At 45.6% G+C, this 14648-nt stretch overlaps 1 protein-coding gene across 1 annotated transcript in view; it reads right to left on the bottom strand.

The window, feature by feature from the left end:
- Window positions 1-14648, bottom strand: part of C2H4orf45 (chromosome 2 C4orf45 homolog) — an 82589-nt gene that overhangs the window by 39338 nt on the left and 28603 nt on the right. Inside the window, exon 2 of the mRNA XM_006181295.2 lies at window positions 6264-6496. Within this exon, the coding sequence (XP_006181357.2) occupies window positions 6264-6496 (233 nt within the window). The remainder of the gene's footprint in view (window positions 1-6263; window positions 6497-14648) is intronic.

The following is a 14648-nucleotide window of genomic DNA, read 5'->3' as shown; positions in this document are numbered from 1 at the left end:
GTATACGGTTCCTGGGAAAAAGGAGGGGTCTTTGGCCTCCGTAGCCAAGGTTTCTCCTCCCGTACAGAGGGTCAGCATGTGGACCTCCACCCCTAGAAGCTTCCTGGGGAATCAGAAGAGCTGCAACTTTATATAGCACTTGAGGATGAAAGGTGCTAATGTCTTTATTTTTGTAGGAAACCGCAAACCGTTGAGATGCCAATAACTCTAAGAAATAAAAAGTGGGAGCTAAACACACACCCATCTGGAAAGAAACAGCAGATACCCGAAGGCACGCCTAATTTTAGAAAAGCTATTTTCTAGCTTGCTTTTATAACTTGGTTAGAAAAGGAAGCTTTATTATCTTTTAAAAGTATTCTGCATTGATAATACCACCTGGAGATTAGCAGTGTGAGATCTTTGGAATTTTAACAAGACTGTGATTCGCCCACATGAACCCAAAGGTGAATGAGAAATTGGGGATGAAAAACATCCAGAAATTCTGAAATGTGTGATTGATGGTCTACCTACTGCCCAGCTCCACACTGGCAATACTTCTCTTTTCCAGGTGAATCTGAAAACTTTCCAAGACACGTTGTGTGAAGGTGGAGTTTGGAAGGATGCACGATGTGGGGCTGGAAAGACGGTGCGGTTTGGAGGGGGGACCTCACTGTCTTCTGCTGTTTTTTTTTTTTCCTCCAAATGCCAAAGATTGTATTTGATGATATGTTTTGAAACACTATAGAACGGGTATTACATAGAAATCCAAAGATAACTATTACTAAGCTCTTTCTTATCAAGTATGTGGGTATTATGTCTACTCAGGTTAATTCACTTCACTATTATAAAGGAAGTATATTGTGTACAGATACAGAGAACATCAGGAGAAGCTTGAGAGCACAGTGAAGAAAGGATGCCTGCCTTAGGAGAAGGCAACTGGGCTTGACCCAGCCAGACCCTGCCTTACAGAAAAGCAACCACACACGTTGAGTGTTCCCGTGGGGGCTCCAACCCAGCGTTCTGACTTCATTTTCTATCATTTCCTCTCATTCACGCTGGACTTCCTCTAAGTCCCTGAATTCACAGCCTGGGCAGACATCCTGGCTCCCTCACTGACCAACTGTGTAGCTTCGGGTGTCGATACCTCAGTTTCCTCTTCTGGAAAATGAAAGTAATCAAAACTACAATGAAGTATCACCTCACCCCAGTCAGAATGGCCATCACTGAAAAGTCCACAATGAAAAATGCTGAGGACGGTGTGGAGAAAAGGCAACCCTCCTACACTGCTGGTGGGAATGTAGTTTGGTGTAGCCACTGTGGAGAACAGTATGGAGATTCCTCAAAAAACTGAAAATAAACTTACCCTATGTCCCAGAAACTCCTCTCCTGGACATATATCTGGAGGAAACTCTAATTCGAAAAGACACCTGCACCCCAATGTCCATAGCAGCACTATTTACAACAGCCAAGACATGGATGCAGCCTAGATGTCCACTGACAGATGACGGGATAAAGAAGCCATGATGTATATACATGATGGAACACTACTCAGCCATAAAAAAAAGAATGAAATAGTGCCATTTGCAGCAACATGGATGGACCTGGAGATTTTCATACTAAGTCAGCCAGAAAGAGAAAGAAAAATACCATATGAGATCACTTATATGTGGAATCTAAAAACAATAAAACAAGCGAACTTACAAAGCAGAAAGAAACTCATGGATGTAGAGAACAAACATATAGTTACCAAGGGAGAATGGGTGAGGGGAGGGATAAATTGGGAGTCTGGGATTTGCAGATATACACTACTGTATATAAAATAGATAAACAACAAAGTCCTACTGATAGCAAGGAAACTATATTCAATGTCTTGCAATGACCTGTAATGAAAAAGAATATGAAAAGGAATATATATATATATATGAATCACTATGCTGTGCACCAGAAATTAACTCAACATTGTAAATTGACTATACTTCAATTAAAAAAAATCATAGTAACTTTCTCAGAGAGTAAATACTCAGTCACTGGGAGCTCTTTTTATGTTTACTTTCTCCAAATAAATTCACAGTGAGAAAAATGTCTGATAAAGCAACCAGCCTTGGATGCAACCTTTATTTGACATCCATCAAGGAGCCTGTTCACATGTCCATAAAACTCACAGACAAGCCGTCTGCAGTCATAATGTGGGAATTTGTGGCAGTTATAAATGAGGCAGAAGTTTCAAAGCCTGGAAGATTTTCCTTTGTTTATTTTACACTGTATCACATATAAATGTCTTGACGGGTCTCCATGGTTCTCCTTATTACACACGGACTGGACCGTTCAAGGTGTTCTACTGTATGACTGCAATGTATCAGTGTGTCGGTTACGACGTATCAGCTGCAGTATCTGCCATGATTCATTGATTTAATATTATCTTTGGGATCACACCTAAGAAGAGTCAGCTATCAAGTCCAGTGCGACACTGATTCCGTGGGAAAACCAAGAGACTGAAATCACTGGGCCGTGAGGTCGGATGCAGAGCGTCAGGAGGCCAGGGGAGCGGAGACAAGCCCAGCCACCAGGCGCTTAGAGAAATGCTCCTTGCAGAAACAACACATACAGCTTTGCAGAGACCAAATCCATTTTAAAAAAAGGATGTACTGCTCTTAAATCTGAGACAACAACAAAAGCACCGATCTTTCCTGGTTTATTACACGTGCATTATTCATACATTGTGGACCCGCACAGGAGTGACTAGGAAATAACTAAACCCAAAAAGACCCAGAAGGGAAACCCGATATCGTGGTTTTTACTGACTTCTGCAATGTGGGGAAATTTTTCAGGTGTCCCTCAGCCTGGAAGTTATTATCTTTCTACCCAAATCCAGATGATCTGTGGAACCCCTCCGGGTGCCCCAGCGAGGAAGGACCATTCCCAGGCAGGAAGCGGCTGCCCTGGGGCATTTTACCAAGAGTTCCTGGTGGTGCCCCCTGGGCTGCGGGTCTTAGATGAACCTGGAGCAGTAAATTAGGAAGAGCAGCTGCTCTGGCTGTAACAATCCGCTAGATGAAGGTTTGTGCTTAAAAATCAAAATTCTGAGCTATTGTAATGGGAGACACTGAGGCGTCACTAAAGTTAGATGGAAACAAAGCGTCACCTTGTTGGGACCATTCTGGATGTGAACAGCGTTGGGAGGGGATGGCAGTGCACCAAGGACAAGGAACCAGAGAGAGAACAGAACATGGATTGAGACACTGCCCTGCACTACATCCCACGAAGGACTCGACCAGCTCCCTAGAGAGGAGGGCGCGAATTCATGTCACACGTGATTTGTAATTAGGGGCTTATTTCTAGGCGTGGAGGGTGTGTGTGTATCAGCTCAAATGTCACTTTGTGCGGAGTCTCATTGATTGGAAGAGGCTACCTGAAGCCCTGAGTTGATAAGGAATCCAGGTCTGAGGCCAGAAGCTGACATTCACCTGCCCTGGATATAGTGGGGACCAGGCCCAGGCTAGGAGGGTTGGGAGGCAGGTGAGCAGCCCTGATGACAAAACCTAGGCTTTTCTGGTGGGTAAATCATATGTGGTTCTTTTTTCCCATTTTTTAGCCTTTTTAACTTTAATGGAGGTACTGGGGATTGAACCCAGGACATCATGCTTGCTAAGCACATGCTGTACCACGGAGCTACTGAGCTGTACCCTCCCCTCCTCATTTGTGGTTTTTCACCAGTACGTATAGTCACTCTCAATGAATCTTTTTGCTCTCATGATAAAGTTCTAAGTCCAAGGAATCCTTCAAGACTTGTTTAAACATTGCCATATATAAAATAGACAAACAACAAGGACATACTGTGTAACACAGGGAACTACATTCAACTTCTTGTAATGAGCTGTAATGGAAAAGAATCTGGAAACATATATGTATATATACATATATATGTATGTATATATATAACTGGATCGCTTTGCTGCACACCTGAAACTAACATTGTAAATCGACTACCTTTCAATAAAAAATAAGAATTAAAAAAAAAACCAACAACATATCCCTTGGGGTGCGGTGGGCAGAGGGGAGGAAGACTTGCTGAAGATTGTTATCTGAAGATTGTTACATCTTTGAAAATAATTACTGTCAAAAGGCCGGAGCCAAGAAAATGTACCGGTGACCAGCAACGGCCCTCACTTCAGGAGCCCAATGAGAGCTACTTGTGCGTGAGCCTCAGGTTGGGGAGGTCTCCAAGGGGCTCATGGCCAGCCCCACAGGGGTTAAGAGGACAGGGCTACCACCAAGAGCGGTGATTTACAGTCATCTGTGAAATTCCATTGAAGAAAACGGAAGGACCCCCTTCTTGGAAGGCCACGTTGGGGTTGACGTGGATCCTGGATGCACAGCTGTACACACTCAAGACAGACAGACAGATGGACAGCCGTGCACAGAAGCCGGGCATCACCCAAGGAGAAGCAGCAAGGCTTCTAGACTGTTCAAACCAGCTGCCTTGCTTTGGGGTTTGTCCCCTTCTCGCTGGTGGCCACGTCTGATACTCAGTCAACGTTCTGATCTTTCTCTTTACGGCCTGAGTGGATGAGGACACAGTGTAGGAAGCTGAGGCTTCACTCTGTGTAACCGGCCCTGAGTGGCAGAAGTACAGCAACCACAGCACTGATCGCTGAAGTGGGGTGTCAGGCCTGTGCCGGGCACGGTGCGGAGTGCATTCCTCGTGTCCCCAGAGTGAGTCCTCACGACATAACTAACGCCGTTAAACACACAGTGTTGCCGCGTGTGGGGCTCTGTGCCCAGCACTTCACAGAGGCTTATTTACAGCAGCCCAGCAAGGTCCAGGCTGAGAGTCATGGTGAGAAGCGGAGGTGCACAGGTTAAGGAACTGTGCCCGTTCACAGCTGGTGGGTGGCAGGTCTCGGATCGGAACCCAGGTGGTCTTAGGAAGCGGGCTCTCGGAACGCTGCCACGTGGTGGAGGGGCAGCGGGCGGGGAGGTGAGCTCACAGCCAGGGTCACGGCGTCAGGAGTCAAGCCCACACCTGTGCGACTTCACAGGCCGAGCTCGTACTGCCCAGGGCTGGGCCAGAAGGAGGGTTTTCCTTTGATAACCTTTACTGTCTGAGGCCGGACTGGATTGTTTTAAGAAATTCAGTTACTGAACTTATTCACGAAACAGAAAGAGACTCACAGACGTAGGGAGCAAACCTGTGGTTACCAGTGGGGCAGCGGAGAGGGAGGGGTAAGTTGGGAGTTTGGGATTAGCAGATACACACTACTGTGTACAGAAGAGATGGACGGGGGAGGGTACAGCTCAGTGGCAGAGCGCGTGCTTAGCATGCATGAGGTCCTGGGTTCAATCCCTGGTACCTCTGTTAAAATAAATAAACTCAATTACCTTCCCCCCGCCCCCCAAAAAACCCGAAAAACAAAAACCAAGCAAAACAAAACGAAACAAAAAACAGTGGATGAACAATATGGTCCTACTGTACAGCGCAGAGAATTATATTCAATACCTTGTAATAACCTGTAATGAAAAAGAATATGAAAAGGAATATATATACATGTATGTGTGTAACTGTATCACTATGCTGTACACCAGAAATTAACACAACATTGTAAATCAACTATACTTCAATATAAAAAAAGAGAAAAAAGAAATCCAGTTAATGCTTAATTGATATATGTTCAATTTCCAGGCTAAGGGTCTGCCTGGAAAAAAAAAAAAAAGTCCCATTTCTCAAATTTTGCTTCTAAAATCACCCGTGCTCTTTTCCGTTTCCGGGGAGACTGCATGGACTCATGCCTGCATCCACATCAGAACGGAAATAAGACAAGGTTCCTAGGAGCCCTCTGGTTCCACAGCCTGGATGGTCTGGCTTCAAGGCGTGATCCACACAGTGGGTTTTAGAGCCCTGGGCGGGTTTCTGGGTTTGTGGAGGAAGTCCCAGCACAGGCCTCCCCTTTCACACCACCCACTCACAAAGCAGCGCGAGAATGGGGGACATGTGTGAATGTCACAGCCTAGATGGAATCTGACTGCGTTCCAAAGCCAAGTGCAAATGCTCTTGGATTGCCCACAGCTTCATTTTCTTCACATCCCTCCTCTCCTGTCTTAAAGGGATGAAGGGAAGGGCCGTAGGAAGTACACTGATGCACACACTCATCTTTCTGCAAAAACTCATTTGCCACTGCTTCGCCATGACAGGTCATGGGCATGACGTTTCCTGTGGAAGCCAACGCAGGGAGCATTTGAACCAGAAAAACAAGACGCCAGGAGGAATGCAAATTCAAGATCAATACCTTGATGTGAAAGCCAGTCTGAAGCCTTGTTCTGTTGATAAAACCATACTGTGGTATTCCCCAACCGATTTCACCCACGTACTCAGACTTGTATTTTGCTGGTAAGCTTCGGTTGGAGGCGGGTCTCCAGAGATACTGGAGATCTCCCGTTTTTTCTAGGGCTGGACGCTTTTCTCCGATATAGGCGGTGTGTTGGGGAACCTTCGGTAGATAGTCCTTTACATAATCTGGGCCTTCAACAGAGAAAAGAATATGTTTAGAAGAATCAGACTCACAGACAGACATGGAGAGCAAACTTATGGTTAGCAAGGGGGAAAGGGGGTGGGAAGGGATAAATCGGGAGTTCGAGATTTGCAGACACACACTACTGTATATAAAATAGATAAACAACAAGGTCCTATGGTAAAGCACAAGGAGGTACGTTCAGTATCTTGCAGTAACCTATAATGAAAAAGAATGAGAACAAATACATGTATGTATGTGTATGACTGAATCACGATGCTGTACACAAGGAACTGACACAACATTGTAAACTGACTATACGTCAATTTAAAAAATAAATAAACATCAGTTTAAAAAATAAATAATCACCACACTTTCTTCTAAGGTGCTTTTGTTATTCTAGCGGTAGAAATAATAGCAGCTAATGATGGTACAGCATTTCCTGGTTCTAGGTGCTGTTATAAACCTTTGAGATGCGTTAATGCAATTAATTCTTATACCATCCAAAGGGAGCAGGGAGCATTGTTTCCGCCAGTTTATCACTGGGGAACGAGGCACAGAAAGCTTGGTCCCTTGTCCAGAGCCACAGCGATCGAGCCCTTCCCTCCCCCACAGGCTGGCTCACAGTTTGGAGTCTTAATCGCCCCACGCCACGGCTTTGTTTCTAACCGGCTTAATGCAGACATGTTCTGTACTCTAAAAATCCTCACGCAGGCCACGTTTGCAGGAGGCAGGCCTTTAGACATCGGGATGTTTTAGCTACACGGATAAAAGCCTGAAACGAGAATTAGAAAATTCCCCCAAATGTATCAGAAGCCGTTGGAAGAGGGAAGAAATTATCAGATGAGAAGGACACTGTCTAACAGGTGATGCCCAAAGGCAGGGGTATTTAAGATATATTGGCCTTTTAAATGTAAGACAATGAACAAAAAGGAATCAAGGAATTGTGGAAGTGGGTGAAACAAACAAAAATAAGAGGAGGTCTGGGTGGCTGACCCCCGAGGTAAACTTGGTACTGAAAGTTAAGGATGTGAGCATATAAAGGAGCTAAGACTTTCGGGGAGAATGGTCCTGCATAAAGTCGACAGTGAGCTGCTGGCCCCAGAGGAGTTTCAGAAGGCCCGGAACCAACGCAGGTGCAGGACGGTCCAGGCAGACTGGGGACACAAAGAAGGAACGTCACTCCTCTTACCCAAAGTTGACCCCAGGCCTGGGAGGGGGAAGCTGCCTTGGCTGCAGTCGTGGTGTCACCTGGCTACCCCCCCCCCCCCAGCCCTGCAGCCCCTTCATTTTGTTCTGGGTCAGGGATGCTCAGAGTTTACAGAGAGCACAGGTGGGCGACATTCTGACCAGATGCTCGGATGGAGTGAGTGGTTGGTGTGGTAACAGGTCTGTGCCTAGAAAAGTCATCAAAGCTTTCCAGAGAAGTTGAAAATGTGAGAAGTGGCTCTCCAGATGCAGGATGTGGGCGGATATTTGCCCAGCCCCTAGTCACCACGGCTCCTGGTGATGCCTGCGTGTTCGCCAGTGGGTCCAGTTCCCACTCAGGTACAACTGCTCTGGTGAACGGCCAGACCGCGGAAACTCTTTTCTCTCCCAACGTGACAGCTACCTGAGGGCTCTCCTACGAAACCCCTGCTGTCAGTAAAATTTCACCATCTCCAAACAAGATGAAATTAGAGTTGTATTCATTCGTCTAACTGAAATTTCAGGGTATGCTGAGGTCGGTGTTTTCCCAAATATTCCCCAAATGCTGTTCCCATGAGTGGCATGGAGACGTCTGGGTCGGGGCAGGGGTGGTCCACCGTCAGTACACTTGGGAATACTGTCCGGTTGCCTTTTAGAATTTCCCAGAATATGAAAACATGTTAACAGTCCTGAGAAATCCAGCGGTAGATCAACCTGTGTCCAATAACCTAGCGTTTCCCAAACTTACGTAAACACGGATCTTTTGTCCCTGTTGGGCCACCTGCAGGCATCCTGCAGACACCTGCTGATTTGGGGGACATAATGACCCTCTGTGTGATGTTTTAGTTGTTGCTAAAATTTCGTCGTCCCCTCACACTGCTGCGAATGTGAGAGAAGCGTCTATACGCCGTCTTTCCTTCTTCACCCTGTGGACCGCAGTCCATTTTTTTTTAAAAGAGCAATTCCTTGGCACCTGAGTCTAGACCCTTTGTTTCAGACCAAAGAGTGAGAAGTACGTGTGCTCTGCAAACAAAGCGTGGGGATGGGCTCCCCAGAGACTCAAGGTTCTCGGTGGCTTTTCAGTCAAGTCACGGGACTTTCCTGAACCCCCATCTCCTCATCCGTGCTTTAGGAATAGCGGGATGCTGTGTGCAAGGCACAGAAAGTTCTGGGACGACGCCCCCTGGTCACCACAGCTGATGCAGGCACCAGGTACAGGACACCAAGCTCACAGCAGTCCCCCGGAGCCGGCCCAGGGCTGACCTAACCGAAGGTCCGCCTATCACCACCCATCCAGCAACACAGACATGTGGCTCTCCTGATGGGCAGTTTTATGGGTGTTTTCTTAACATGACCCACTTTTCCTCCCCTAACCCTCATTCCCCAGAGCCTGGACTCTCTGCTGGATCCAATTCCCTGCTTAAAAGGTCAAAATTTCCAACTCCTGTCCAATCCACGGTGTCTTAACTCTTCCTTTAACAACTGGCATCTTTGTTTGGCTGCTGTTGCAACATCCCGTAGGGAGTTAACTTTTCTCATCATATGGCAGGCTTTTTTGGCTCTTCCATTCTTTTCCCCAAAATTCCAGCCCTCATTCGCCAGCCGTGAAGTTGGCAGCTCCTGGGTTAACAAAACCCTCAAGTGCCCGTCTTCTTTGGAGTTCTCACTCACGGCTGAGGACCAGCTCCCGTGGGACCACTCACAGCTGTGCTACATAAACAGAGCTGCCCAGCGTCGGTCCTCCGCCGTGAGCGCCATGTCGTGATGGGGAAGGAGACGTGCTTCCACTAACACCTGCGTCAAGCTTTGTGCGTCCTGTTTCTGCACCTTCCTGCCCTGGAGAAACTGTGATCTCAAGGACAGGGAGTAGAGCCCGCTTTCCGTCTCCCCTGTACGCACCCAACGTGACTTCCTCCTCTGGTTCTGAAATTCTAAAGTTACAGTCAAGGATGCGTTTTTGAAGCTAAACTAGTGCAGGAATGGCAGGGGGTGGAGGGGTTTAGCTCAGCGGTAGAGCGTATGCTTAACATGTATGAGGTCCCAGGTTCAATCCCCAGTACCTCCATTTAAAAAAAAAAGAAATTAAAACTACTGTAGGGTCCAATCCTGGCTTTGTCTTGTGCTGGCTTTGTGACCCAGGCCTCTGAGTTGAAGCTTCTCATCTATTAAGCAGGAACAGTGACGCCTATCTGGTGGCCTTGCTGGAAGATGAGGGTTAATTAATTAATTTTACTTAAAGATGTGCTTATCTGAGAACCTGACACCTGAGATACAGCAGTATTATCATCAGTGTCTCTTCCTCTTTCTTGTTTGTTTCTTGTTGCAATTTGATGCTTTGTCTTACTTGTTACATTTTGTAAAATATGTTTTGGGAGCTTTATCAGTGATAAACGATTTATTTCTTACTGTGAATAAGCATCGAAGTGTTTCTCGAGAGTGCTTCTAGACCAGGGGTGTGCAAACTTTTCCTGTAAAGGGCCAGAGAGGAAAAATTTTTGGCTTTGCATGCGGGGCATACAACCTCCGTCTCAACTACTAAGCTCTGCCCTCGTGGGCCAAAAGCAGCTCTGGACACTGTGTAAACGAGTGAGCATGGCTGTCTTCCAATAAACCTTTGTAGACAAAGACGTTATAATTTCAGTTTTCACATGTTACAAACCATTACTCATTTGCTTTCCCCACCCCCAACTATTTGAAAAGGTAAAAGCCATTCTTTGCCCACATGCCCTGCCAAAGCAAGTGGCAGGACAAGTTTGATCCAGCAGCCGTAGTTTGCCAACCTCTGAAGACAGTGGACACTAAAGAAGCAGGTGCCACAGAGGCTGGGAAGAACACAGACAGGCGAATCTGGGAGAGTTTCCAACAAACTTCATCTGCTTGTCAACACTTCATCAACACTTGGAAAGGACCCGGCAGTAGCTTGTGTCAGTAGAACAAGAGAATTCAGAAAATTCCGTGCCGAGGCAAATGTCTTTTTCTGACCTCCGCTCTTCATCTGCGGTGTTTCAGTTAATTCATTAACTCATCTATTCATTTACTCTCTCGCTGATTTATGTATTCATTTATGTAACAAATATTTATTGGACTATGTGCCCAGCACTGTTCTGAGTGTGGGGGATACAACAGGAAACAAAGCCAAGACCTTGCCTTCAAGGGGCGTCTCTTCTCGGTGAGAGGCAGGCAGTGCTGGCAAACAGTCTTTCAGCATCTTTCGTCTGGTTTATCATGATAACCTCCTAACCAGTCATGGCTCCAGTTTCTCTCTTATCCGGTCCATCCTCCATCAGCTGCCAAGAGTAATCCAAAACTCAGATAAAGTAACATCCCTTCTCCTAAAAAACGTGAAATGTTCTCTTGTTTCTGTAAGTTTTTTATCCAGATTTCTTAGGATCGCTAACTAGTGTCTTTGTAAAGTGAGCCAAGCCTCCTCCTTTTTTTTTTTTTTTTTTGCTTTTTTTCTCTTTCTCTCTTCTCTTTCTTTCACCAAGGAAATAGTTCTTTTATTGTAAAGAATAAGCCAAAATGGGAAACAACAAAAAAAAAGATTTCACTCCAAACACATATTCAGGCGCGTATATCCATGAACAGAGAAAACTGTAACCAAAATCTACCTAAGAAAGAGCTCAGGGTAATGATCGTAAAGATGATCAAAGAACTTGGGAGAAGAATGGATGAACAGAGAGAGAAGTTAAGAAGTTTTTAACAAGGATTCAGAAAATATAGAGAACAAGTAAACAGACGAAAAATACAATAACTGAAATGAAAAATACACAGAAGGAATCAACAATGGTCTAAATGCTCCAGAGGAACAGATCAGTGAGCTGGAAGGCAGAGGAGTGGAAATCACTACCACAGAACAGAAAAAAATAAAAAGAAATGAGGACAGTTTGAGAGACTTCTGGGACAACATCAAGACACTAACATTGACATTATAGGGGTCCTAGAAGGAGAAGAAAGAGAGAAGGGGGCAGAAAACATATCTGAAGACAAAATAGCGGCAAACTTCCCTCACCTGGGAAAGGAAAGACATCCAACTCCAGGAAGCACAGAGAATCCCAAACAGAAGCAACCCAAAGAGGACCACACCAAGTCATGCTGTAATTAATATGACAAAAATTAAAGATAAGTAGAGACTATTAAAAGCACCAAGTGAAAAGCAAACAATAACATTCAAGGGAACTCCTGTAAGGCTACCAGCCAACTTCTCAGCAGGAACTCTGCAGGGCAGAAGGGAGCGGCACGGTATGTTTAAAGTGACAAAAGGGAAAACCCTAGAGCAAAGAACACTTCGCCCTGCAAGTTCTGAATCAGATCGATGGAGAGATGGAAAGCCTTACAGACAAGCAAAGCTAAGAGTTCGGCACTGTCAAGCCAGCTCCCAAGAAATGTTAAAGGGACTTCTCTAACCAAAAACGAGAAGGCCACCGCCAGAAACACGCAAATTACAAAAGGTAGAGGCAAAGCTACAGTAAAGGCAGCGAATCAGCCACGTGGAAAGCTGGTGGGAGGTTAAAAGATGAAAGGATAAAATCATCTACACCTGCAATAAGTGTAGTCAAGGGGTACACAGAGCAAACAGATGTAGAACAGGGTGTCAAAGACAGCAAATGTTGGGGGCGGGGAGTAAAACTGCAGGGTTGTTGAAATGCGTTTGAACTGAAGAGATCAGCAACTTACGATGATCACACACGGAGAGCGCTATGTACAGTGTGGGAAATAGTCAACAGTTATGTAATAACTTAGTATGGTGAACATGACAACTAGGCTTATTGTGGTGATCACTTTGAAATATACAGACACACCAAATTACTATGCTGTGTAACAGGAACTAACCTAGTGTTTCAGGTCAATTACACTTCAGAAACCAACCAACCCATGGGAAAAGACGTCAGACTTGTTTGTGGTCACCAGGGGCAGGAGGGCGGGTCGTGGGGGAGAGGGGTTTCGGTGAAGGCAGTCAGCATGAACAGACGCCCGGTTATAAGATAAATCAGGACTCGGGATGTAATGTACAACATGAAGAATACAATTACCACCGATCCAGGTTACACATGACAGTTGTTGAGGGTAAATCCTAAGTTCTCATCACAAGAAAAAGTTTTGTTTCTATTTCTTCTATTTTGAACGTGTATGAGATGAGATGAGGGATGTTCACGAAACACTGTGACCGTCACTTCATGATGTATGCAAGTCCAGTCATGATGCATGCAAGTCCAGTCATGATGCATAAAATATTACACCTTAAACTCATGCCGTGCCATATGTCAATTGCATCTTAACAAAACTGGAAGAAAAACCAATATTCAGTTTGTTAAATTTCTGAGAGCGCCAAATAAGTCTCAGGCAGAAACATCCTTGCTACAAACCTTTGTTCTTCCCTCAGACAATAAACCTCCTGTGAACAATCTGAAAACATCAGAGGCAGCCTCCAATAATCTCGTAGGATTATTGTGTTACCACGGCAACCTCGATACATGCTACGATACGAGGAAATTACACAGAGAATTATAAATTGGATTTCAGAGTTATAAAGAATTCGAGAATTCACCTGCTGCTTATACACAGTTCAGCCGATGGTTCAGCTAATATTGGTGGTGCCTACCAGGTACCCAGCGCTGGGTCAGAGTGAACAAAGGTTGACGTGGCCTCAGGTTTCCTGGTTTCTCGTTATGTTACGGACCGAATGCTTCTGTGTCCCCCAGATTCATATGTTAACTCCTAAGGCTCAATGTGATGGTGTTTGGAGGTGAAGCCTTTGGGGCATGATTATAACCGAGACCCCAAAGAGCCCCTCCCCACGTCGGCCATGTGAGTTTATTGTGGAAAAGGGCCACTTGTGCACCAGAAAGTGGCCCCCTTGGCCCCAGACACTGAATCTGCTCTCACCAGGAGCCTTGATCTCGGATGCCCAGCCTCCAGGACTGTAGGAAATAAACTTCTGTTGCTCATAGGTCACCTGGCCTGTGCCATTGTGTTACAGCATCACAGATGGACGGTCACACTGTGCAGTCTAAAGAGGACCACGTTTGCCTCCTTCAGGAAGCACCGTCTGCTCTCAGGACAGATGCTGTCACTCACTGAAACCTCAAAGTGCGGTTTGAGCCACAGGTCATGGGGTGCTCAGCTTTTCCGGCTGTTTCAGGAGTGTGTGCCTTGTCCATCTGCTGGTCAAGCAATCCCTGGTTAGTTCCCTTTGGAGATTTGAACTGTCTTCTGTTTGCATTGAAGCTTCCACAGCATCCCGGCCAGTGCCACGCGCTAGTCAAATGCTTGGTAGTATTTGTTGCAAGAATGACTACTTCATCATGAAGGTGCTGATATCATCCAAAAATCTAAAATTCCGCATCTTTCCCGGTGAGCACAGCAAGAAGGCAGGAGCAAAAGTTTTACAAACGTCTCTGGACCTTTTACTTGGAAAATAAAACTGACAGACTCATCTTGACAAAACTTTGCAACCAGGTGGTTTATCCACCTGTTTATGTCACCCGAAGGGGGAACCTAAGAAGATAATAATAAATAGGTTTCATTGTTTCGGTTTGATTTTGGCTTGGGATTTTCCTAGTATAAGCGTGCCTAAAATAGTCAATTTAATATAAGAATTCTTTACCTTCATGGAGGCAGGCTCCAGACATTCCCATGAAAAAAGATGCTAACAAGATCTACATATGCAGAACCAATAAAACCCACCAGAGTACTGCAAGTAACAGGAAATTGGTCACAAGTGACTTAAATAATAAGAGAAATCATTGTCATATACTAAGATTTTCTAAAGTCTGAGGAATCCTGGGTTGCTTAACTCAGTCGCTCAGTGGTGTCTTCAGAAGCACAGCCTCCTCCCAGCTCCGTGTTCTGTGGCCTCAGGGTAGCAGGCTGCCTTCAGGCCCAAGGAGGCTGCAGCTGTTCCAGGTGTCCCATGCAGATCCCACAATGCCCAAGAGGCAGGGTGGGATGTGTGTTTCATCAGTGGAGACGCCT

This window comes from Camelus ferus, chromosome 2 (assembly GCF_009834535.1).
Source record: "Camelus ferus isolate YT-003-E chromosome 2, BCGSAC_Cfer_1.0, whole genome shotgun sequence".
NCBI lineage: Eukaryota > Metazoa > Chordata > Mammalia > Artiodactyla > Camelidae > Camelus > Camelus ferus.
This window is presented reverse-complemented; position numbering and strand designations above follow the sequence as displayed.